General features: G+C 37.2%; 2 protein-coding genes across 2 annotated transcripts; one reads left to right on the plus strand and one right to left on the minus strand.

The window, feature by feature from the left end:
* Positions 1-5,080: 5,080 nt before the first annotated feature.
* Positions 5,081-17,022, plus strand: LOC147863207 (E3 ubiquitin-protein ligase At1g63170-like). The gene is made up of 5 exons (XM_087320728.1): positions 5,081-5,801; positions 6,667-6,786; positions 6,870-7,002; positions 14,924-15,091; positions 16,348-17,022. The coding sequence occupies exons 1-5, from the start codon at positions 5,179-5,181 to the stop codon at positions 16,519-16,521; spliced, it is 1,218 nt and encodes a 405-aa protein (XP_087176854.1). The 5' UTR covers positions 5,081-5,178; the 3' UTR covers positions 16,522-17,022.
* A 3,863-nt stretch (positions 17,023-20,885) lies between these two features.
* Positions 20,886-23,782, minus strand: LOC147863208 (protein HEAT-STRESS-ASSOCIATED 32-like). Its single transcript, XM_087321665.1, has 5 exons — positions 23,604-23,782; positions 22,267-22,458; positions 21,976-22,147; positions 21,423-21,634; positions 20,886-21,314 (listed from the first exon to the last, which is right to left on the minus strand). Exons 1-5 carry the CDS (start codon positions 23,721-23,723, stop codon positions 21,108-21,110), a joined length of 903 nt encoding a protein of 300 aa, XP_087177791.1. The 5' UTR covers positions 23,724-23,782; the 3' UTR covers positions 20,886-21,107.
* Positions 23,783-25,932: the final 2,150 nt, after the last annotated feature.

The raw sequence follows: 25,932 nt of genomic DNA on the forward strand, positions 1-25,932 counted from the left end.
TAGAAAACTACATTTTTACATTACCCAACCCCAAACCTAGTCATGAAGACATAACACAATAATGGACTGGCCATCTATCCCTAAGAAGACCAATGTAGCATGTCACATGTTACTACATATTGAGCTCTTTTTGCAATGATGGTATCATGGCGATCCTGTAACAAATTAGCAAGCTACAAGATATTGGATGTTGTACACAACCAAGACATGTACACAACCAATTGGATATTAAATGTCCAAAAAAGACATCATTTGACATTGAATGTAACGGAATCATTGAATGTAGCTTATATGATATGACATGTGGCATAAATAACAAAATTATAGATGTGACCACATATGTACACATAGACGAATCCTAATTGACGATATAAGACAATGGCAATGTAAACGTGATATGTAATAAAGGCCTTTGGCCTCTTCATGTCAAAATTGAGACAAGGTAGTAAGAGAAAGAGCGAGAGAAAGAGTGATGGATGATAGACATAGACGAGATTGCGGTAGGTAGAGTGTGTGAGAGAGAGTAACTATGAAAGGAAATATGTATTAAGATAAAGTGATCCAAGAGAGAGCTTACTTGGAGAGCTCGAGACTAGTGTTGAATCGCTAAATCCATATGTATACACATACACATCTATGCATACACACATAAAAAAGTAGAACACATTCTACTCTTAAGCACAAGAGTGAGAATTAAGTCATTCAATTTCTAGAAACCTTCATTAGCAATATGACCAAATCCATCTTCTTTGGTTGAAGACTTTGGTGGTCCTACAATCCTACTTGCATCTTTCACACCCTTCTCTCAAATTCACCAACACAATTCACATCGATAATGAACATGTGATGATGTCTTTTGTAACAATTCATAGGTACAACCATCATTGAACAATACAATAAAATATAGAAATTCATTCGAATGTGGCCACAATAATATCTTGCATCCCCATCCTTCCCCTCAACAGTTCTTAAGTATCCGGACACAAGTATGGTTTCACAAAAGAAGTCAAAGTTGTCTTGGGTTTGTTAATGATCATCTTGCCAATTGATTGTCATGGACACAAATTGAGAATAAGTATTTGGACTAGTCGATATTGTGTAATAATGTATATACACATGTTTGTATTCTAAAATAGCTTAGGGCCTCAAGTTATTCTATAATACAAACAATTTCTCAAAGGGTTGGGACATTGGGGATTATGGACTTTTCAATATCATGTAACCATGCATGTAGGCTTCAAACATAACAAGATATATTCTAGGGGACGCTTAAGCCAACTTTGTATGATTTTCATATTAAGTATCAATGCCATGATTATATAGTCGTTGCATGTACAACAATTAGCTATACAAATAAAATGTTTGACCAACCGATTATAGGTGTCTCATGTGTACACATGTAGGCGTGGATATGAAGATATCAAGTGCAAGAGCATAATCATCACTTTGAATATGATGGATTTTACTAATTTTCATATATATTCTACTATCATTTATATACAAATCTATTTTATATCATTTCGGTTAGGATTTCGGTCCCTCCAGATGGGATATGAGTACCCGGCAACGGAAGACCCGGTGAGAACCGGATGATGAGTACCTAACAAGGAAGACCCCATGAGAACCAGATGACACAGGCCCGGTGAGAACCTCTCACCGGATGAAGGGACATAGATATAAATATGTTTCTGTTAGCCCATTGTGGCTATATTTGTAAATAGCCTGAAAGTCATATTAGTATAGATATGACCTAGGGCAAACACTATTTAGAGTTATTGGTGTAACTGTTGTACAGAGCATAACAGAGAGAGAGAGAGAGAGAGAGACCTTGAACAATCTTTGTTGTAACCGCCTGTTGGCGAAGATTGAGAGCACGAGGTCGTCGCCTCTGTGACTTATTACTGTAATCTTTACATAAGGATAGTTTGGAGCTAGCGGGCTCCCGTGGTTTTTCCTATTTAGGGTTTTCCAAGTAAACATCCTGTGTACTCTCTCTTGCTCTATTGTTTGTGTGTATACGTGCATTTCTTCCTATTCCATCTTTCTGTGGTTGATCCTAAGACTTAGTTGTGGCCGAACAATATTCCACATATTCCTGTCAATTCCTAGCATTCTAAAGAGGATAAAGAGTTCCATGCACATAACATTTGGAATATCAACCCCAAGTCATACACCCATTTTGTTTTTGTTTTGGAGGGTGAGCACACATACACATGCATGTGCAAGTGCAAATGCAAATGCACATCCATGCGCATAACCCTTTGCGAATAAAAGCAACTGAAGGGAACAAGATAAGACATGCTAGCCCACGATCATGCCCTACAATTAGTTCGTATGATTGATCCCACGATCTAAACCAACAACTCACACTGAAACACCCAACTTTCTAAGAAACATATTTATAAAGGGTTTTGAGGCCAACTCATCTAAAATACGATGGAATAAAACATTGTAATATTTGACATTCCTTTGAATAACATGATTATTTTTGTGCTTAAAATGGAAAATTAAATATATATCCAATAGTATATTTTTATTTGTTTCATGATAGGCAAGGTAAGTCCACTAACAAATGGAGCATTGTCCATCAAACTTACACTATTTGTAGAACAACAAAATTTCTAAAACAACATCACATGACAAATTGTCTTTCAAGCTGATTACATGTTTGGAAGAAATGCAAAAAGTATGATCTAATAATTCATATCATCATTGTCATGAGATGGAAATTTGCATGTAACATCAACATTAAAAGCCAACTTTCCAAAAAGTGGAATATTGAGCAATAATAACAATTAAAAGCAATTGCACTCTTGACCCATTATCGGATTAGGCCTTTTATTAAGAAATGTAGAATAAGGATGCAATTTCAATGATTAAAAGCAGTTGCACTCTTGACACATTCTCTTGTAAGGTCGTTTATTAAGTTGACAAAGTGATGATACATGAAGAAAACAAAGAAGAGAAACATGCTAGATATAGAGTAGAATTGTAAGTTGATAACAAGGTACTAAAAGATGATCATTCTCAAAGTATTATTAGGCAAAAGGAAAATTGGAAATAGAAAAGAATATTAGTGTTTCAAGATTGATAGTGCATAAAGTTATCATTGTCGCCTATTAGGTTAAAAAAGCCTTTATTAATGCTCATTCATCTCTTATGACTTCATGAATCATGGTGCATTCATTAGCTCCTCATTTTTCACCCTTTCACATGATGTTAGATTGTCTCTTTCGACATCTTTATTCTAGTTTCAACACTATATGTATATTAATAACATATTTAGGCCCATTGTAGGCAGTGCCATTTGGTGATGTAGCTATTTTTCTTAGTTGAAACATTATATTAGCTTCTTTTTTATCTTTCAACATTTAAAATTAAAAGCTTGCAAATTTTCGTAAGCTCATATCTTTCGTGTATATTGATTGATTAGATCCTTCTTCATTTATTAATTAATGGTCCCATGGGCCATGCATGATCTCCCTCAATATAAACTTAGGGTTAAAGAGTGTACCAAATTTTGTATCTCAAAATCACTCTTTTCCGAATGACAAAATCTAATAAAAAATGAAGATTGTTTTGAAGGCACCAATGAGATGTAAGGCATGAAGAAAACCCTCACTTTTTTTAGAAAACCGATAAATTTACTTCACATTAGTGATAAAATATATCTAAAAAAATTTGAATCACACAAATTCATCATATAAGCGAGGGCTATCATGGGGCTAAATCTAAATTATGAGTGTAGGACTATGCAATAGGTAGTTTCTTATGACAAAGTGGATAAACTTGACGCATTTGAAAAAGAAATCACCTAATCTAAACTAATATTGCTTAGTTAATTTAATTGACTTCTCTTTACAACCCATTTTCTTTGTGTTACAAGTCTAAATCAATATTTATATGGTTTTTTTCACATTGATCTAGCCAACAAGATAATTCCTCATAGATATGTGCATTTCACATATTCATTTGTTGGGTTTACATTATTTTGATAGAAGGTACACAAAGAATGTGTTTGTGTAATAAAAGTCTCGTGTTATGACATGACATATACATAAACAGATGCCAACTCTCAAGGCTTAAAGTACCCATATAGAAGAACTAAAATGACCCTGTTTATGACCTAAACAAAAGACTCAAGATATACGCAATAACCTACACACGTAGAAGAATTCCAAGCCTATTAGCATCACAAGGTGGCTTCAACAAAGAAGTCAAAGTTACCATATAAGTTGTATGCAAGATGGATGGTTTACGTGATGACTTTAAGTAGAAAACCAAAAGTTTACCCAATGACATATGGTAGAGGAAATCCTCCAAGGCTTGTTATAACCCAACTCGTGCATAAGTAGAACACCATACATGACTACAATTTAACATGTCCACGGCCGAACTATTATAGAAAAAGAACTCCAAGCCTTGTTATATATGTTGGATGATCAAAGGAGAGGGAGCCTGGATGATGAGATAGCCAGAGCCAAACGGTTGAAGAGAATGTATTATTCAAAGAAGTGCATATGCAAAAGGACACATGCTAGCTCGGTAGAAGAAGAAGAAGAACTCCGAGGGCAACATCATGCCCACCCCATCAAAGACATGCACACAACACCAACACAACACAACACAACACAACACAACACAACACAACACAGGTGGTGCATTGATTGACACATACGTACATTGAGAGAGAGAGACCAGAGGAACGCAAGACGGCGGCACCGGCACTGAAGATAAATACATATATACTGATATATGTATGTATGTATGTACATACACACATCATGCATACATACATACATACATACATCTATCTCTCTCTCTCTCTCTCTCTCTCTCTCTCTCTCTCTATGTATGTATGGCATGTATATGTATATTTGACTTATTTTCGGCGGAGCCAAAAGTCTCCAAAGAAGTGGAGGAGGAACAGACACAGACACACGCAGAGAGAGAGAGAGAGAGAGAGAGAGAGAGAGAGAGAGAGAGAGAGAGAGAGAGAGAGAGAGAGAGCAGCAGCAGCAGAGAGCAGAGAGCAGAGAGAGAGAGAGAGAGATGTATGTATGTCTGTCTGAGTATTGATCAGACACGAGGAGTGAAGGCAACGTAAAGCACAGATAGATAGATAGATAGATCTGCGCGCAGGCACAGGTCCTTCTTCGTTTCTTCTGTCTGGTGAGAATGGAAGACCAGAGATCTTCGTGCTCCTCCTCGTCACCACCAAATGGCGCCGCTGTGGATTCTTCTTCACCTCTGCTCGCAGAGAACACCCCCCCTAGTTTAGACAGAAACATCCCTAATCCTAGTTTAGACAGAAACAACGTTAGGGTTAATGGGCTATCAGGCGCCGCCCGGTTCTTGCGCCGAGCCAGTGGAAGAAGAATGATGAGAGAACCGTCGATGATGGTAAGAGAGACCGCAGCAGAGCAACTTGAAGAAAGACAGAGTGATTGGGCCTACTCTAAACCTGTTGTCATTCTTGACCTCATATGGAACCTTGCTTTCGTCATGGTTTCTCTTATTGTTCTTTGTATTAGTATCAATGAAAAGCCTAATACTCCTCTCCGGAGATGGATCTGTGGTTATTGTCTTCAATGCATTGTTCATACGATCTGTGTTTCCTCGGAGTTTCGAAGGAGATATAGACAATATCAGAGATACCATCATCAACAACAATCACCAACACAACAGCAACAACTTAATAGAACTATTGCTGTTCAGGGTCCTTATAGGACTCTCCGATCTAATGGAGAATCTCTTGGAGACAATTCACCTGCAGATGAAACAGGGGGTGCTAACACCAGGTTTGTTTCTCCATTATACCATCTCATTTAATCCCCTTAGTTGTAGGAAATTGTAACAATTTGCCAGTGCATCATTGGATGTTTATAAACTTACAAGTACTTTTAGAGATCTCTGTTTTACTTGCTTAGATCATGCGTCTAGATACCTGCATTGAATTTCATTTTTACATCTATATTTGAAGTATATGTATATATATATATATATATATATATAGTCTGGAGAATTGCCTTACATTTTTACTGGTGTATCATATTTAGAGGTAGGAAAATGGAAACCAAAGATTATGTACTATCTCCATACGTCTATTCTTGTCTCCCCTTGTCCGCAAGGGGGGACATTTTTGATATCCACGACCATGCAGATTATCTTTTCTCATATCAGATTTATTTTGGGATTGCCATCCAGCTCCCTTTTCTGTTCCTTCCTATCATGGTATTTATATTTCATGTTTTTTTTTCTTAAAACATTTGGAAAGTTGGACTTTGACTACAGTATTTTGATGAATGAAGAGAAATAATATTTACTTTGCCTCATATATTCTATTTGAGGTTATCTCATAGGAAAGCGAGTGACAGTATTAAGATGTGCGACTTCGTATTATGTATGCATCTAATGTATTCTACCCTTCATGATTTTAAGAAACTTCCCTTTCCTGATTCATATGTGGAAAGATGTGATCCATGAATTAGAAAATTTAACCCTTTAACTGCATAAATGCAAATTTAGTTTCGTTGCAAGTATGTATGAAGCTAACCATCGTAAGCCAATTTAGTATTCACTGCAATGTATTGTGCAAAAGGCTGTTGGGTTGCTTTTGGTTTTGTAACTATAGTTTTAAATCTTAAATGTTTGCATGCTTTTCAGCTTTGCCAAACGCTTAGAGTCTATGAACACCATGTTCTCATTTATTTGGTGGATTGTTGGGTTCTATTGGATAACGGCAGGCGGTCAAGTTCTGATACAAGAAGCTCCAAAACTATATTGGTACAATGCACTAATATCATTTTGGGTCGAGTTTTTTGTTACTATGGAGAATATAAATATGTTTATTTGATAATGTTTTGCAGGTTGTCCGTCGTATTCTTGGCCTTTGATGTGCTCTTTGTCGTGTTTTGTGTTGCTCTAGCATGTGTTATTGGAATAGCTGTTTGTTGCTGCTTACCGTGTATCATAGCCATATTGTATGCAGTGGCTGATCAGGTATGCTGTTTGGTTGATTGCCAACCTCTTTTTTTGTTTGTTATTATAAGAGAATAATGTAAGAAGGTCATAACACCTTTTTTAATAGTTAGGCTATACAATATTTTTTTATGCGTTGCCTTTTCTCAATTTTTTATAAGAGACATCAGACTGTATAATATGCTATTCTTTTATCATCAATCTCATGATAGAAATATACAGCGTGCTGATGTTAATGGCCACATGAGCGAGAGAAGGGGAGGGAGTTTGACCTGTGCACAAAATGGATACATCTATATCCACTACATTCCACCTCAGAGTGCCAAATGAAACAAAAAGAAACCAATTTTTCTGGTTACTCCAAACTGTCCTAAACATGAATACAACATTTATACATGTGACATTTCTTTGATCTGTAGAATTATTTGGTTATTCTACACCTCTGTAAACTGACCTTTTACGTTGGGTTCCGATTGGCTAGTTTCTTTAGTTGTGTCACTTAATGATTCTGTCTGTTTCATGACTCTCTCCAAGCAATGCATGACTGCATACTTACCTTTAAACTTCAATATTTTCTTTAGTTAACGGTCTTTCTGGGGCTTGATTTACTGATATACACAAAGGTGATAGCCTATGGTTGCCTATCTGTGAAGTAAATGAGTGAAACGGAAATGATGGGAACAGGAAAATTGTTTCAAAACTGTGAAATGCTGCATTTATTTTTTGATAGTTCTATAGCAAAAATATCTTCATACAGCTCGAAATTTAAAGAGAATTAAGACAATTTCTCAATTTAAAGCTAGTGTGGTATCCAAAATATGCTGAAATTTGAGAGAAATAGGGAGATTCCAATCATTTAAGTGAAATTCCAGAAATTATTCGATTATTGTAGATTTTCAAATCTCCGGAAGTTGAAAAGATGCAAGAAATAGGAGTCTATTTTGTGTGCCAATTTCTTACAAAGAACAGACCATTGGAAAAGCCTATTTCGTAGAATAAAACTGAGAAATAACTTTGACAAAAGTGCACGGGAGTCTGACCCTCGGAAATGTTAGGAAACAAGTGTTTTGTTTGTTTCGGGAAACCTTGGGAGAGCGTTTTTATCTATTCTGATTTCTTCTGTTTTTGTGATGTAAACATGATTTTTTCTCCTCTGGTGCAGTATATTTGTGCATTGCCAACCTTCACATATCCTCACGTGTGAATGCTCTTCTGATTCAGACATGCTCTGGTTTTCTTCTAGCATTGACACGAGTTTCTATATTATTCCCTCCTTGATTTCCTGTTATTGCCTCTCCAATGCTTCTTGTGTGATAAAAAGCTACATAAATGCGTACTAATGGCTGAAAAAGCTACGAAGCACAGGAAGAAATGGTTACATCCTCGTGGCTCTGTATTGCCTCTCCATTGCTTGTGAGAAAAAGTTACATAAATGAGTATAATGGCTAAATTGTCTTATGTAATGTTTCTCAACAAAATTTGATTCAGGTCCATGGTTCCATGAATAATATAAATAGCTGAAAAACAATGCTACTCTAGGTATGTTACCTCAGGCACGCTGAACCTATTGTGTGTGTTCTTATGAAGACATGAGTAAGCAGACAGACAAGGTTATCTATACCGTTGTTTGCATCTCTTCATTATGCATCTGAAACATTCTCTGCTCTCACATTGTCAATGGTTTGCATTCTGCCACAATATAATGCATCTATACCATTTTTGTGTGTTCTTATGAAGACATGAGTAAGTAGACAGACAAGGCAATCTATGCCTTTGTTCACATCTCTTCATCATGCATCTGGAACCTTCTCTGCTCTCACATTGTCAATGGTTTGCACCCATGCTACACACTTTTCCATGTGTGCAGCATAGGTGTGGTTCCTACGATTCTAGCCAACCTGAGATTTTACTCTTACAACATACAGTTTACTCGTACATCTTTCTGATATGCTCAGAATGCTTTCAATCTATAGTACTCTTTGGTCATATCTAACAGAATGCAAGAGTAATGGCTTGATTACAGGAGATCTTGACTCAATCCCTATTCACATGTGAGAAAAGCTGTTAATAGCAGCAACGGAACAGTTGTTAGAACAAAATAGACACAGCCAAGCTGTGAGAAGGCTGTTAGACAGCAGTAGAAAAAATGGTTGCAAAGAGTAGAGACACAGCCAAAGAGTAGAGCTTGTTTTTAAGTAGCAACAAAAGGTAAAATCTTTACAAAAGAGGCTTGTATAGCCTATTTATACAAAATTGGGGAAAGTGGGTGAAATGGTTGTTTGGTAGTTAAGTGACTCTTGTACTACCAAATAGGTACAATAAACTAGGAATAAGAGGGAATATCTGGGAAAAAGTGGAAGAGAGAAGAGGTATTTAAAGTTTTGCAGATTCTAGAGAGAGAAGGCATTTAAAGAGTTGTAGATTCTAGAGAGAGAAGAATCTAGGAAGAGAGAGAATGTAGAACGGAGATAATAAAGATGGAAGAGAGTGCAGGTCTGGAGTTGCCACCAAAATGATAGTGCACTTCGATATGTTTTGTTCTACCATGAAATGCTGAGCTATGTGCCAAGCCACGGGCACTTTGGCTGTTGGTGAAAACTGCAATAGGAGTCTTGCAAACACCAATGTGAGAAAACAATTGCATTAACCATAGCAACTCACAACAAGTATCCAAGTAAGCGCGATATTCAGCTTTTGTCGATGAAGTAGAAACTGAGTTTTGCTTCTTCGATTTCCAAGAAATCAAGCTTGAATCTACATAAAACAATAACCAAATGTGGACTTTCCAGAATCAATGTCACTTGCCCAATCAGCGTCCGAATAGCCAACAAGCTCAATGCCACCCCTAAAAGAGAGACCATAGTCAACTGTGTTGGCCAAATACCTAAGAACTCGAATAGCTGTTTGCCAATGACTTTGGCTTGGAGCACTTGAGAATTGGCTGAGAATACTCACGCTATAGGACACATCAGGCCTGGTATAAGTTAAGTGAAGAAGGGATCCAATTAACCTTTTATATTTCGTGATATCTTCAAATATGGGAGAATTGTCTTCACGAGATATCTTTGAGTTTGGATCCATTGGACAGGAGACATGCTATAGGTCTCAAGGAGCTTCCTGAGATACCTATATTGGTTGAGGAATATACCGCCATGTGATTGATAGACCTGCATACCTATGAAATAATGGAGAAGTCCTAGATCAGTCATTTCAAAGGTTGTTTTGAGGTTAGCGTGGAGCTCCTCGATTTTAGAAGCAAGGGACCCTGTAATTAGAGGGTCATCAACATATAATATGATCAAGCATAGCAAATTATCTTGGGAAAAAACATAGAGATTGCTGTCAGCATAACAGTTTTGAAACCCAAGAGAGAGAAAGAAGGTATTAATTCTGTCATGCCAAGCTTTGGGAGCTTGCTTAAAGCCATACAAGGCTTTGTGTAACCTGTAGACCATGTTTTTCTGCTTTGAAATCTCAAAACCTGGAGGCTGTTCAACATAAACCTCCTCTTTCAAGTCACCATTAAGGAAGGCTGACTTGACATCCATTTGAAAGATGGGCCATTTGTTGTGAGCAGCAAGTGCAAGCGCACATCGAATAGAGGTATGCCTTGCTGTTGGAGCAAAAGTTTCCTCGTAATCCACTCCTTCGACTTGTGAGTAGCCTTTTGCAACTAAACGTGCCTTGTGCTTATCCAAAGTACCATCAACATGGTACTTGGTCTTGAAAATCCATTTCAATCCAATGACTTGTTGATGTTGAGGCCGTGGGACCAGCTCCCATGTATGATTCCGCTCGATGGAATGAAGTTCAACTTCCATTGTTGCTTTCCACTTTGCAAGAACAAGGGCCTCTTTTGCTGTTGTGGGTTCTTGTGATTGCACAACAGTGCACAATAAGGCAAAGTTGCATGAATGAAGAGGCCGTTGTGACCTACGCGTTCTTTTCATGTTGGTCGGAGAACCAGATGTATACTCATGAAGTTCAGCATCGGAGAGATGAGAATCACGAATGGTGGCTTGAAACCACTTGGGAAGTGGTGGAAGCTGGTGTGTAGAGGGAGGGGAAACGAGTGGAGTTGAGGGAGGTTTGAATTGTTGGCGAAGTTAGAGGTTGAGTACGAGGAGATGGGGGGCTTGAAGGTGAGACATCTTCGTCTGAAATAGAAGAGTGTGGAGCAGTTGGGATCTCAACCATGAACTCAGGTGAAAGCCTAGAGTCATCCAGCTTAGACTCCACAAAATGAACATCTCTAGAGATGACTAGGGACTTTGATTCTGAATCCCATAACCTGTAGGCTCTAGATTGTGTGCTGTAACCAAGAAATTTGCATTTCTTGGTTTTGAACTCAAATTTAGTCCTTTTATGATCTGAAATGTGAACATAAACATCACAACCAAAGACTTTAACATGAGATACTGAGGACTTTACACCTGTAAATGCTTTTGTAGGGGTCATTGCAACAACTTCTTTTGTTGGGCAGCAGTTGATGATGTAGACTGATGTGTTGATAGTTTCACCCCAAAATGAGAGAGGAAGATCAGATTGAGATAGCATTGTACGAGCCATCTCTTGGACTGTCCGGTTCTTCCTTTACACAACTCCATTTTGTTGAGGAGTATTGGGTGTAGAAAATTGGCGAGCAATGCCTCGTTGAGAGCAGAAATGGTGGAAAGCTTGGGAGATAAACTCTCCACCATTGTTGGACTTGATCTTTCGAACGTTGTTTGATGTCTCGTTCTCAACAAGAGCTACCCATTCTTGAAATTTGGTGAAGGCTTGAGATTTCTCTACAAGAAAATAAACCCAAACCTTACGGGAGAAATCATCAATTATAAGCATGAAGTAGCATGCACCACCAAGAGTAGTGGTTTTCATGGAACCAGAAAGATCCATGTGCACAAACTCCAAGATAGATGTTGCACGGTGAGTGGCTTCATGAGGGAAAGGCACCCGATGTTGCTTGCCATGAAGAAAAGCAACACATGGGGTATTGGGAGTTTTTAAAATAGGCAGACCTTCAACTAGCTGTGAAAGGAGAGCTTTTGTAGAGAATTGTCGTTGAGGTGACCGAACCTAGCATGCCACAACATGGGATCTTCTTGTGCCACCAAGGCATGAGAGCCTTGAAGAAGATGAGATTTGGATTTTTCCAAGGTGCTATGGAAACTTTTCAGGTGATAAAAACCGCCTTCTTGTGTGCCACTGGCTACAATTTGTAGGCTGCTGGTGTCAATGAATTCCAAAACTGAATTATCAAAGTATACTCCATAACCTTGCTTAGTGATTCGGTAGACCGAAAGTAGGTTGGCAGATAAGCGAGGCACATGTAGCACATCTTGAAGAACGGCACGTTCGTCATATGAAGAAGTGTTAAGAAACACATTACCTATATACGAAGCCTCAATGCTTGAGGCATTTCCTATTGAGATTTGGGAGGAGCTAGGCTTCACATCATGCAAAATGGATTTGTCATAAGTCATGTGTGCAATGGCACCACTGTCTACTAACCACTCATCAATGGTTGAGGTAGTTGTTCTAGTCAAATGTGAAGAATGTTCCTTAATGCCAAGGAAAAACTGTTTCTTTGGCTGAGTGGACCGAGTTTGATTTTGGTGTAGGTTGACTTTCGGTAGAAGAAGATTTATTGGCATTGTCCCTTTTCTTTTTCGGATAGTCGGGCTGAATGTGACCTTTGTAGCCACAATAATGACAGGTGAGCTCCTTGTAGGCTAGGTTGTTTGGTGGTCTTGGATTGGGTTGTAGGAGTTGCCATTTTGCTTCCACTTGCCTTTACTTTTTGCATGTAGAAGCGTCTCATTGGAAGTTTGAGCACTTTTCTTCCTTGTTGTCCTATCTTGTAGCATGCCAAAAAATGTATTCAGATCAGGTGTGTTGGGAAGAAGAGAAATTGTGTCATAAAAGGCTGAGAATGACTCAGGCAATTATCATTAGACAATGCACAAAGTTGACTTGCTTCCCAAAGAAACTAGTTCCTTTTGGAGAGTAACAAATTGCGTTATTTGATCCATGATGTTGGGAGTGTCATGAATCTTGAGATTTGCTAGTTGGCTCTCAGTAGCTATCATTTGAGCATGATTAGCTCGATGATACCTCTTTTTGATGGCTGCCCATAGCTCATTGGCTGTCTCTTCATCTGTATCTTGAAATTGACGAGCGATGCTTGGTTTAATATTAAACATGAGGAAAGCATGAGCACGAGAATCCTTATCTAGCCAAGCTTTAATTTCAGTGTTAGATGAGCCAGCAACTGATTTGGTTGAAGAGGATGAAGTTACCGGTGGTTTCTTGTCACTACCATTGACTTCATTCCATAGACGACGGTACTGTAGCAAGGTCATTATTTGCAGTTCCCAATCCAAGTAATTGTTCCAATCCAAGATGGATTCTTTGGGGAGTTGGGGAATGGTTGATGAAACAATGGTGGCATGTGAGGCCATGGATATCCTCCTCGAGCTACAACTGGACGATTTACAGCAACTGTAAGTAGATGCTCAGGGTCTTTCTACTTCTCCCTAGATGCTAGGTGAGGCTCAGATGAGGGGGAAAAAAAAAGAACCTCCTCGACAGATTTGGAAGGGTGGCTGCTAAGAGAACCTCCTCTATAGGGTTGGGAGGGAGGGATAAAAGAAGATAGGTTTTGTGCTCTTTGGCAAAAAATCAGGCTGAGGATATGGAGACCTCACTGCTTTGATACCATGTGAGAAAAGCTGTTAATAGCCGCAGTGGAACAGTTGTTAGAACAAAATAGACACAACCAAGCTGTGAGAAGGCTGTTAGACAGCAGTAGAAAAAATGGTTGCAAAGAGTAGAGACACAGCCAAAGAGTAGAGCTTGTTTTTAAGTAGCAACAAAAGTAAAAGTCTTTACAAAAGAGGCTGGTATAGCCTATTTATACAAAATTGGGGAAAATGGGTGAAATGGTTGTGTGGTAGTCAAGTGACTCTTGTACTACCAAACAGGTACAATAAACTAGGAATAAGAGGGAATATCTTGGAAAAAGTGAAGAGAGAGAAGGCATTTAAAGAGTTGTAGATTCTAGAGAGAGAAGAATCTAGGAAGAGAGAATGTAGAACGGAGATAATAAAGATGAAAGAGATTGCAGGTCTGGAGCTGCCACCCTCCAACATCACAACACCTTCCTTTTATGATTCCATGACGATAAATATCATATTTGTGCATCAATACATTCTTCAATGACGGTGTGGCAAAAGACACATTCCATATGAAATGAAACTTATAGGATGCTGAATGAAATGGAAGTGAAATATCTACCAGATTCATATTTTTGAAAGTTTCAAAATTTTCTGACCAGGGTTTTCTCTCTGCCACTTATCCTGAAGCGTATAACCATTAGAAAACTGAATATTCATTAAATTTCAGCAATTAGAACATGCAGTAGGTGCTCGAAGAATTGTTTATGAACTGCGACAATCCAAGTACTGAGGAGGTTATGATTTGACTATTGGTTCATGAAGAGGCTTCATCACAGTTTGGATGTGAACATTCATACTCTTTAGTATGCAGGCAAAACCTATACATAAATGTTTTAGTCCAATGCATCTGAATTTGCAGCTGCAAGATCATGAACGTATAGGTAAGTTGTTTTTCTGCAGAAGATTATGGAAGGATGGATGCATGTCTAGAAGATTGCACGCTGAAATGAAAGCTGTTGTATTTGATTTCCTTGTCTTTTTAAGTTACAGCATCGTATGCTAGTTGATGGCAGAAGAGGATAATGGTTTGACTGCATCAGAAGACTGGTAGAGAGTTGCGACTTTGTTGGGTGTAGAAAGTTAACTAGAGTTCTCTATTTGAATGTGTTCTCTTCTTTGCAAGCTAGGGCAACATATTTAGTGAGTAATATGTATCACTTATGGGAGTGTTATGTTTAACATCCTAAATGTCTGACTTCTTACAGGACGGTGCGTCTGACGAAGAGATAAATGCTCTTTCAAAATTTACGTTTCGCCGAACAGGAAGTTTTGATAATGGTGTAGGAGAAAAGCCAAGCCCTTCTAAGGGAATAATGATTGCAGTAGGATCTCCTGAAGAAACTAAAGAGCGCCTCCTCACTGCAGAGAATGCGGTGGGTGCACTGACTCTTGTGATTTTAAGTTTATGCCCTTCTAAGTACAATTTGATCTTGATTTTCATATCATCGATGTGTTCGTCTCCGAAAGGGCTTCTAAATCCTGCCCAAGGTTTCTTCCTGGCAGTTTAAGTGAACATATAGAATGCTTTTTAGCTTATTATTTGTTGGAAAGCATGGCTGATTCCAAACAGTGGCAAAGTGTAGAAATACTAATTCCCATGAAACAAACACAGTTATTTGAAGAATAATGGAGCATTAAGAGGGTAAGCAAAGAGGGGCACAAGGGTAGGTGCGATCTGACACTTCTCTGTTGTGTTAGCTTTCTTCCACGATATGGGTATTTATGCAAAGTTGCATAAAATTTTTTCAGGTTGGAAACTGAATCCGTGCAACAGAGACTGTTAAAACATGGAGACAGTAGGAGTGGGATGAGCTATGTAACCAAATAGACACATGAAAATTAGATGAAAGTGCATTCATAAGAGAATAATTGTTACTTTGCTAGTTCAGAAATTCTACATGTTTGTCCTATTTACTCAGAGAATTATTAATATACAATCTGCTTATTTACATCCATAAATTGTATATAACTGCTCACATGAAGAGATTGATAATCTATGCACTGGGTTTTCTATGGTCAAATATTGTACTTCCTAGTTTTTGGTTTCTTTGCTTGCATCCATGGATTTTATTATGTTTCTTTTACTTCATTTTCCCCTTTGTTTCCTCTTTTCATGCGTATTCTTGCTAGTTTTTGTAGCCTCAAGTTCATTGTCACTAGAGTAATAGCTTGCCTATTTCCTTAGCATTAAAGTTACAACATTTCAAAAAAGTAGTCCGGGTTAAAGTTAATGGGCCAAATTACCAAAATCCCACGAAGTTTTCAAATCTTATGAGAATACCCCTAATTAGTAGTAATTTTTGTACTACAGGGATATTTTGGTCATGTTTCAAAGCGTAGGGGGTATTAGAATATCCTTACGTGTTTGTAAACTTAGTGCTATTAGTAAAATTTAAAAACTCAAGATTATTCTGTTGTTTTTTCCACAATGATTTAAGACGTTATAAAACAAGAAATGGCTAGATCACCATTGTTGAATCTCAATAAGCAAGGTGAGATTCCACTTTAAATGGTACAAGCTGTTACATTTAGTCCCTGAACCTCATTATTTTCACATATGATATATCAATGCCTATGCATAAATATAAAATATAGCGTAATATATAATACATTCTTTTTGTCTATGCAGGAATGTTGTATTTGTCTCTCAGCCTATGAAGATGGTGCAGAGCTCCGAGAGCTTCCATGTAGTCATCATTTTCATTGTGCATGCATAGACAAATGGCTTCATATAAATGCAACGTGCCCGCTTTGCAAATATAATATCATTAAGAGTAACAATACCATTAGTGAGGAGGTGTAAGGAGACTGCTTTGAGATGGTGAGGTATTCTCTAGTAGTGGTTATGTACACTTTTTGTTTCACAATTTCAAGGTATAGAAAGCATACTAGCTTGATGAAATTGAAGCTATGCTTGATAAATATAAGGAATGAGAAGTGGCGAAATTTGGTGGTTTTTTTGGATAGTGCTAAATCAATGTATCCTGTAGATGGTTTGTTGGTGGAGCCGGAGCCACAAAAGAAGTAAAGCTTACCCTGGCGCTAGTTTACAGTTTCTGAAGAGAAACAAGATAAGCTCAAAAAGATAGCTGGAGAATGTTGATGGATTCTGTAAAACTTCCTCTAGCAGATTGCAAACATACTAGAGAAACTCAAGTGTGTTCCAATTATTCATGTATTTATTGAGCCAAATAAAGCCACCATGCATGTATTTTTGAGCCAAAGAAAAGCATATGATATGATGCTTTAGAGCAATTTTAAGGGCGTTTGGTACTATTTTAAGTGAAGAGTACAGTTATGGTGAGTGCACTATTGATTGTTGATTAGATTGAATGCTAACCTATTCTTTATAGAACTATCCTTTTGTTATACAAAATTGTCTTGTGCTTTTAACATCCAAAATTTGATGTTTTGTGAATTTGTTACAAGTTCTTGCAGTATATGCCCATGTATATTTCTGATTTTCTTTTTAAATTTAGAAGATTTCCATTGAAAATGAGTGAGAACTACTTATGATGGATTAGTTGGTTGTAATATTGGTTGTAATATTATTTACTCTTCTGGATATGTATAATATTGGTTGGGTAGCTGTGTGGGAAGTGGCAAATCCATTGATAATCGGAGTTGCAGAAGGAGAAATATTATTGGAATTGGAAGGTGACATGGGGTGTAGATATTTGACGAGTATTCTTGCTGGATGCCTCACGTGAACAACAGAAATATTATTGGATTGAGAAGGCAACATGGGGTGTAGATATTTGACGAGCATTCTTGCTTGATGCCTCACGTGAACAACATTCCATGATGTTCAAATGTCTCTGTTTGAGATCATCCTCTTTGCGATTGAAAGTAGTGGTCACAAGCCTACAATGGATTGGAGATTTGCAATAATTACAACACTTTATAATTTGGCTTGATATCATAGACATTAGAGATGCCCATAGAACTCTTATCATAGACATTAGAGCTAAAATATCATTAGCATATTGCATGGTATGAAGAGCTAAAATGATAGCACCATCCACAAGACAATGTTAACAAATCGTGGCACTTGTGGCATTGCATTAAAGTTGCAATTGCTGCTTTTGGGAGAAAAATTGTAACAAGGTTGGGATTACGGATTTGCCATAATTAGGGTTCATAATATGGCTTGATATCATAGACACAGTAGAGATGTCCATAGAACTTCGTCATAGATATTGCATAATAAGAGCTAAAATGATATCACTGTTCTCAGAAGGCAACTTTAACAAATTGTAATAGTTGTGGACTTGCATCAAAGTTGCAATTGCTGCTTTTGGAATTAAGAGGAATGGTAACTAGGTTGGTAAATTATTTGTGTAATTGGTTTGGCATATAAAGTTATGTAGGGAATCCATTAGATGTACAAAGACAATTTACAGAAATAAGGGGTAAGATGATTGACAATTTCATGGAAGTTTTGCTTAGTAATGCTAAGTTTCAATGCATAACTTAAAACATGAATGACAAGGAAAAATCTGATTAAATTATCGACAGAGTAATATTTTATTATGTTGCTAGAACCACAATATACGTCCTTTGATAACCTAGAAAGCAATCTCATGGATGCACCCTCTCATAGATTGACACATGCGTGATATTCGTGATATTCTCTATGCGTGATATTCGTAATATTCGAGAATACGAAATCGCCCCAAGAATATTATAAAACCAATCGTTTTGCAAAATAAATATAAAAAAAATTAATTAATTAATTTTTTATTTAAATAAATTTATTTCACCAAAAAAAGAATAATTATTCATTAATAGATTGTAGTGTCATGTCAGCCTTCATGAAACTTATTTTAATTAACTAATTTTTAAAAAATAAATATTTTTATATTTATTATAAAAATATGATTACTGTGAACTTTCATGTGCTATTTTTAATGTCAAGATAAAAATATCCATAAATTTTGAGGGAATAAAAAGTGAAAAATTAAAGAACCTTTATTTTATTTTATTTATTTATTAAAAATAAAACGAATACTTATAGTTATAACTTATAAGTTACACATTTATTATAAAAATTGAGTAGTGTCAAGTCCCTCTTTTATTATCCCTATTTATTGTGAAGTTCCTTTTTTTTTATCCTAAGAAATTAAAATAGATAAGTTTACGTACTCTCTTTTTTCTTTTTGGGATCAAACGAATACTTGACCACCCATTCGTATTCGTATTCGTTTTCATTCGAATAGGAAAGCTCACGAATGCGAATATGTCAATCTATGCACCCTCTAATCTCGTTTATTTTCCCTATTTATAGATAATTTTCAAAGCTATCAAATATGTGGGTTCTTTTGAATACTTGGGAATGTCGACAAACCATAATTGGGCGATACATAAAATGTTAGCTGTAGGCTGATTTGACAAGCTCTTGTATTTTGAATCTAAAGGCAATCTCAATAACCATCATGAATGCCCAACAAAGATTATACACTTCAAAATACACATCTCGTTGTATGGCATGAAGGTTCCCCCTCTAGCACTAGCATTGACGTGTGGAACAATAAGTAACCCGTGGCCAAAAAAGAGTGTCATCCTAATTCAAAGATGAAGAAGGTTTGGGCTTGTGAAACCCATCCACTTAGCCAATGGCTAAAACCAAAATGCAATTGAAAATTCCCAGTTATATTTTTGCATCTCATTTCAATTTTCCAAGCGTAAAATAAGTCATTTAGTTATTCTCAACATATAACTTGTGTGTATGGGAAAACCACCTTGGCTTATATGTGAGAATTGTGCTTAAATTGATAGGTTAAAAAATACACCTTGGGCAAGCCTTGGCACCTCAACTTAAATTGTCTTTTGACCATAGTTGTGACTTGGGAACCCTAGTCATGACCGTTCAGATGAATTCCTGGTTGACACTTGACCTTGTTCATGGAGTAATTTCCAAGATATAACTCAAGTGTTTTGGAAAACAACTTTGGCTTATATGTGAGAATTGTGCATAAATTGATAGGTTAAAAGATACACCTTTGGCCAAGCCTTGACACCTCAAATTTAAATTCACTTTTGACCAAAGTTGAGGCTTGGGAACACATGACCGTCCTTTGGTAAGATAAGAAAACCTTCATGGCGTTGCCAACATCAACATAGGAAGAAATCCTGATGCATTCATCTAACTATTGAAGCAAACATGAGGATCTAATTGAGGCCATGTCTTCAGCCTCTGGCCCATCCAGATTGACAAGTAGAGGTTGTGGCATAAACCACATCTCACTAGCAAAGTTGCATTATTTATATGATAACCCAAGTTACACATAAAGACCAACACTAAAGCAATAGCATCCAACTCAACATGGCTTTTTTATATTAAGTTACACAAGTTCCTACTTGATGGAACTTCATGGACAAAATGTAATAGATATTTTATAACCTCTGATATATTAAAAACATTTGGGAAAATTCCTAATGTGGAGTTTAACGAAGTCCATGATTTCCTGTCTGGTTCAAAAAACTCGACATACCAAGGTGGTAGGCACCTTTTGTTTTTTACAAGAGAAATTCCTGAGAATAAGTACTGTAAAGTATTAGTCCACTGCCAATAATTGTTTTGCACTGGAACAATTTCTAGAGAGGGCACAATAAAATTTACTCCATACCCATAACGAGCCATGAGTTTTTATTAACCAATGGCTGCAACTTTTAAGTGCAGATCAATCACCAAAGATGTTGACCCAAGGAATATATACTCAAAATATTGTAAATATTCAATCAATAGATAGCATCAATGATAATATCCAACCTCGAAAGATGATTTCATTTAATTTCTTTGAAGCTTACGCCAACTATTGAGCTAAAGCAGATGAAACAAAAAATAAGCATTGATAAGGCCAGACATGGATAAAATCTAATAGAAATGCATGACAAAGAAATAATGTTAAAAACAAACAAACATATTCATTAAAGAGATCAGAACGTATATACCAAACTTAACAGAAAACATTACAAAGGAGACGTAAATCCTCATAGTTTATAACTTGAAAAGGGTAAAGTATAATTCGGCACATATAGACAAGGAATTTGTTTCATTTTTTCAGAGCATTAAGTTGTATTTTTAAAAAAAGCAGATATATTAGCATAATCTACTGATTTCTTTACAGGAACTTAATGTACCAAACAATATACTGAAAGATGTACTTAAGTTTGACATGTAATCCAACTTCCACGATAGGCTTAAATCTGAATTGAATATCTCCACATGACTACATGATTTCATACATGTATATGTCTTTCTTAAAGTCCATTAGATAATATATATATATATATATATATATATATAGAGAGAGAGAGAGAGAGAGAGAGAGAGAGAGAGAGAGAGAGAGAGAGAATTGTTCCATCCGTTCATGATGGAATTAAAATTTAATGCCAAAATGAACGGGAGTGATTTAACAAGTCTTCTCGATGAAGAATCCTAACCTTATTCTGTTGTTGAAATCCCAGTTGTTTTAGAGGTGGAAACAAACCTCTGAATTCCAGCTGTTCTTCTAGTAGATGCTCATAACCCCAATCTCGTGATCGTAAGCACTCTAGCTTTGCAACATGTGAATGATCAATAAACAAATTGACCTGCATCATCAAGTCTTAAGAGAAATCAACAAACTTTGTGATCGAAGGCAAGTTGTAAAGGTTTAAAAGAAAAATTAAGTAAAGGAATTTGGTATTTGGAGGCATTACTCCTGATCCATATCGGTTGACAAACCATTGCACACTTTCAGGTTCATTTGCCTCAAACATGATCTTTTGCAACCCGAGGCGCTCCGCCACCCTTGCTATCAAATCTGTTCTCCACACATCCACATCCTTTGTAATACCCTCAGCATCAACCATAATCATGTCAGCCCCAGCTTCGAGACACCTTTCAGCTCTTCGAATCAAATAGTCCATTTCTGGTCATGATCAGCCCAACAAATAGGATCAGCCAAAGACTCATTTGTATGACCTCAGGGGGGATTTTGGGGGCCTCAGAGTCACTATATATGTGCATTTCTCTCATCACATGTGTTCAAGACTGTTCAGAATCCGTTTATTGTGAAAACATTTTCCGCAAGAGTTTAAAAAGTATCCTTTTAATTTCAATCTGTAAAATCCTCATTTATATTGTGTACTGTTATGTAGGGAACAGCTAAATGTTTTTGCTTAGGTGAACCCTCGTAATAGAGTCAAGTGTTCCATACTGATCCCCTCAACAGGATTATTATAACTAATAGTATGCTGCAAAAGCACTAACCTCTCTGTAGATCACGGAGAGAATTGCTATCACCTGCACCCAAAGCTAGTTGAGGTTTTACCTTGAGACCCTCATTCTTTACCAATCTAATCAACCGTAAAAGCTCATTTTCTTGAAAATTCAGTGTTTCTGTGTTAAACTCCAGTATATCGAAACCAACATATTTACAATCCTGTTATGTACAAACATTAAGCACCATGATGCAGCTAAATAGCAAGAAAAACAGGAAATGCAAACAAAAAAGTACATCCAAAACCAGAAAGAAAAAACTTCAGATTTTCCAGTGGTCACCTGGATATATTGCTTGAAAGCACTAGGACCCCTTTGAAGTACATGCTCAGCCCATCCTCCTGTACTCAAATATAGACCATGCTGGTGTGCCATGTCGGCAATCTCCTTGAGGAAGCTCTTTGGCATCAAACTTGCCAAACCTCCCTCGAACTTAAGACCATCAATAAAAGTTGCATTTTTTTCAAGCATATCCTGATACCAGAAGAAACAGCACATTTCCATAGAAACAAGCCTCAGTTTGGTGAAAGATAATCAATAAGTCTATACTTGTTCACAGTTTAACGAAATACTGTGTACCATATAGTACGAGAAAGAGACCAAACTGAAAGGCCAGATTAAATGGCCATTTTCCTTTCAACCATTTATTCAAAACATTTAAGAGCATAATGTATATAGACTACATGTGATAGCATGAGAAGGGGACAATATCCAAAGCTAGATGAATCTATCAATCTCTAGTTGTATGCGTTCTATTCCTTGCCAGACTATTTGTTTGTGCATCTAAGAAGAAAATAAGTTGGACTGGTTTATGACACTTTGAATTGTAAATGATCTGAAATGTTATTTTTCCTCTACAGTTTCTTTGTGGAAGTGATGTTTTTTTATGTTTCAAGGTCAATGCTTCTGGCAAAAGAAATCCTGAATGAAGAATGTGGGATATGGAACATTTTCATCCAACACATTTTTAGTCATTTCATCGGATACAGAACATTTTCATAATTCTATACACCCTATAGATCTTCGTAAGAGTGATCTGAGAAAGAAAGAAAGATATATTAATGTCTTCTAAGACCAAATTTGGTCCATGAGACAATTGATTACAATAATGGGATGTGTACCCAATCATCGAACATATAAATCTGAACACGTTTTACCACTACCCACATACACAAAAAGTAAATGAGATTCGGAACCTTGAGGGTTCATTGATGTGTAAATAAATGGAGCAAAATTTAGACTTCTACATCAAGTGCCATATCCAGAGGCACTCTAGTAGACTAAGGGAATATCTTAGGTTTCAAATGAAACCTGTTATATATATATATATATATTTATGTCGAGAGAGAGACCGCAAATCTGAAAACTTTGTAGCAAACAAATATCAAGATTATTTCTTTATTTCTTTGATTAATTTACCGGGATGAGATGGGGGACCCATAGTAGATTAGAAAGGAGGAAAACAATTGTATTCAAGATTTGATATATTTTACTATGTACTGGATGAAAGGAAGCACCCACAACAGAGTACAAAGGTGGGGTGGGGATATTGATGGATGTTAATCCATTTTATGCAATGAAATTTTGTTTTCAAATTGAAAGATGTTGTTGGGTCTTACCTGAAGAAAAGGAGGAGCCATGACGGAGTAGAAGGGGCTTCTGATTTCCGTGATTCCATGTCTTCGTGGCCTCTCCAGCCGGGCATCCACGTCGTCCAAAACCTGCAGAAATCCCTCCATGCTTTCTCTTTCTCAGTGTGTCTGTGTGTGTGTGTATGTAGGGGTAGTAGAGCCAAGTTCCAACACACAAGAAAGTATGTTGGTAATAATAATCATAATAGTGGGTTACCACAAGAAGTGATTTGTGCTTTTGATTATGACAAAACATTGGGGGGCAATTGCATCCATCGATCTGATCCAACGAAAGGCCCTCCCATCTACTGTTGTAATTTGTAAACCCATATTATGCGATGAGCAATGCGACATTGTATGACAAGATGAGTATTATTTTCCACTTGACGCAATCACCTGTTGCTAGCTTGTTTATCTTTAAAGCTAATCCCACATTTTTACTCTCCAAATGAAGAACTTTGCTAGCAGTGGCAATTTAGAATGTCATTGCTAGCAAACATTTAGGGTTAGGATATTTTTGATAGCCACAATACTAGTGTCTTGATAGCCTTTCAACAAAAATATTCCTCTCTCCTAACACTACTATAGAATAGGGCTATAACAATGCCACACCACGTTACTATGGACGACAATAAAGGTGTTGCTTATGTGTTGTTGTTCGATGTAGTTATCAACGTAGCAAATGTGTCGCATTATGAAGCCTCGGCATCACATAGCGACATGGTTATTGTGTTGCACACAACGAAGCATTTAGAAGTGTTGCATAACAATGCCCTACAATGGCCAAAAAACATGTTGAGAATCGAACTCAACTTCCCATGGAGATAGTGTTCACACTAGCCAGTGGACATCATACTAGGCTAGTTTTGTAATTAGTAGAAAGGGCACTTGCCCTAGACTAGTTGGTATTTAAACCAACTATTTGTAACTTAGTTACTGTTGGATGTAATTTCATTTTTTCCACTAATACAACTTCTTGTTCTAAGCTCTCTCTCTGGCTCTCTCCCTCTCTCTGTTTTCCTTACGTACACTCACACTCACACATAACTCGCTTCCGTTGCACAACACCACCTACGTCTTTCATTCTTTCTAATTGAGCTTTTCCAATTGTGTTGAGCTACACAACGATGATCAACAGAACTAGTTTAAGCAACAGAGAATAATTCAACATCATGAACACTCAGATGGGAAGCGCTCTTCCTACAAAGAAGCTTGATAGAACAAACTTCGCATCTTGGGAGTACAAGATGCATCAATACCTTGTCGGACAAGGCTATTGGAGCTATATTGAGGGAGCTCACGAAACGCAACCCAACCCAACACACGCAAATTACCTAGCATGGGAGCAGGCCACAAGCCGCGTGTTGTATTCATGATTCAACCACCCGGTTTTGGATCGAGTAAACACTTGAAAGTAGTCTGCCGACTCAGGAAGCCTCTATACGGCCTCAAGCAATCACCCAATATCTTCACCGAATTGGCTTCCGAATGTGGAAATCGGACAATTCTCTATATATTCGAAACAAGTTAGACAACCCGATTGTCATCATCCTATATGTGGATGATCTGGTCATCGGAGGAAAGGATCTCGTCAACATTAATAAGGTCAAAACGCTCCTATCCGACAGATTCAAAATGAAAGATATGGACGAGCTCCATTACTTCCTTGGTATCGAAGTAATTCGTACACCAGTCGGGATATTGATCTCTCAACGAAACTATATTCTTCACTTACTCTACAAGTTCAAGATGATTTAGTGCAAACCTGTGTCTACCCATTTCGATCGAAATCTCAAGCTTGATGCCAATTCGGGAACAAAAGATTGCAAACCGACTCAGTATCATCAACTGATCGGTAGCTTAATCTAACCATTACCCGACCTGACCTCAACTATTCGGTTTGTCTACTTAGCCAATTTATATAGAAACTTCGGGATTGTTAGGAATAGTACTGAGACAGAGAAGAAATTAGTACAAAGAGAGGAATATTAGTACTAAGAGAAATAGAGGGTGTAGAACACTCGAGAGAAGGAGAGAGAGAGAGAGAGAGAGATCGAGGGAGAGAAAATGATGATGACAACGATATATTATGTGAGAAGAATATACAAGGAAGGCTAGGATGCTTAAGATTGGTGTTGAACCGATTTGGTTCGAAATAATGCCTCGTGCCTCCTTTTATAGTGTTCTCAGGAGTAATCCTGAAGCTCCTAGAATGTTCCAGAGAAATTTGGAATATACATTAATTTTCTATAGTAAAACTTAAATAAAAATAATATCCTACGTATTACAATAGATAGTGTAATGGTCAAGAGCTTGA

Source organism: Azolla caroliniana, unplaced genomic scaffold (genome assembly GCF_043228905.1).
Source record: "Azolla caroliniana isolate FFs.n. ecotype wild unplaced genomic scaffold, voAzoCaro1.0.p SCAF_6, whole genome shotgun sequence".
Lineage (NCBI taxonomy): Eukaryota > Viridiplantae > Streptophyta > Polypodiopsida > Salviniales > Salviniaceae > Azolla > Azolla caroliniana.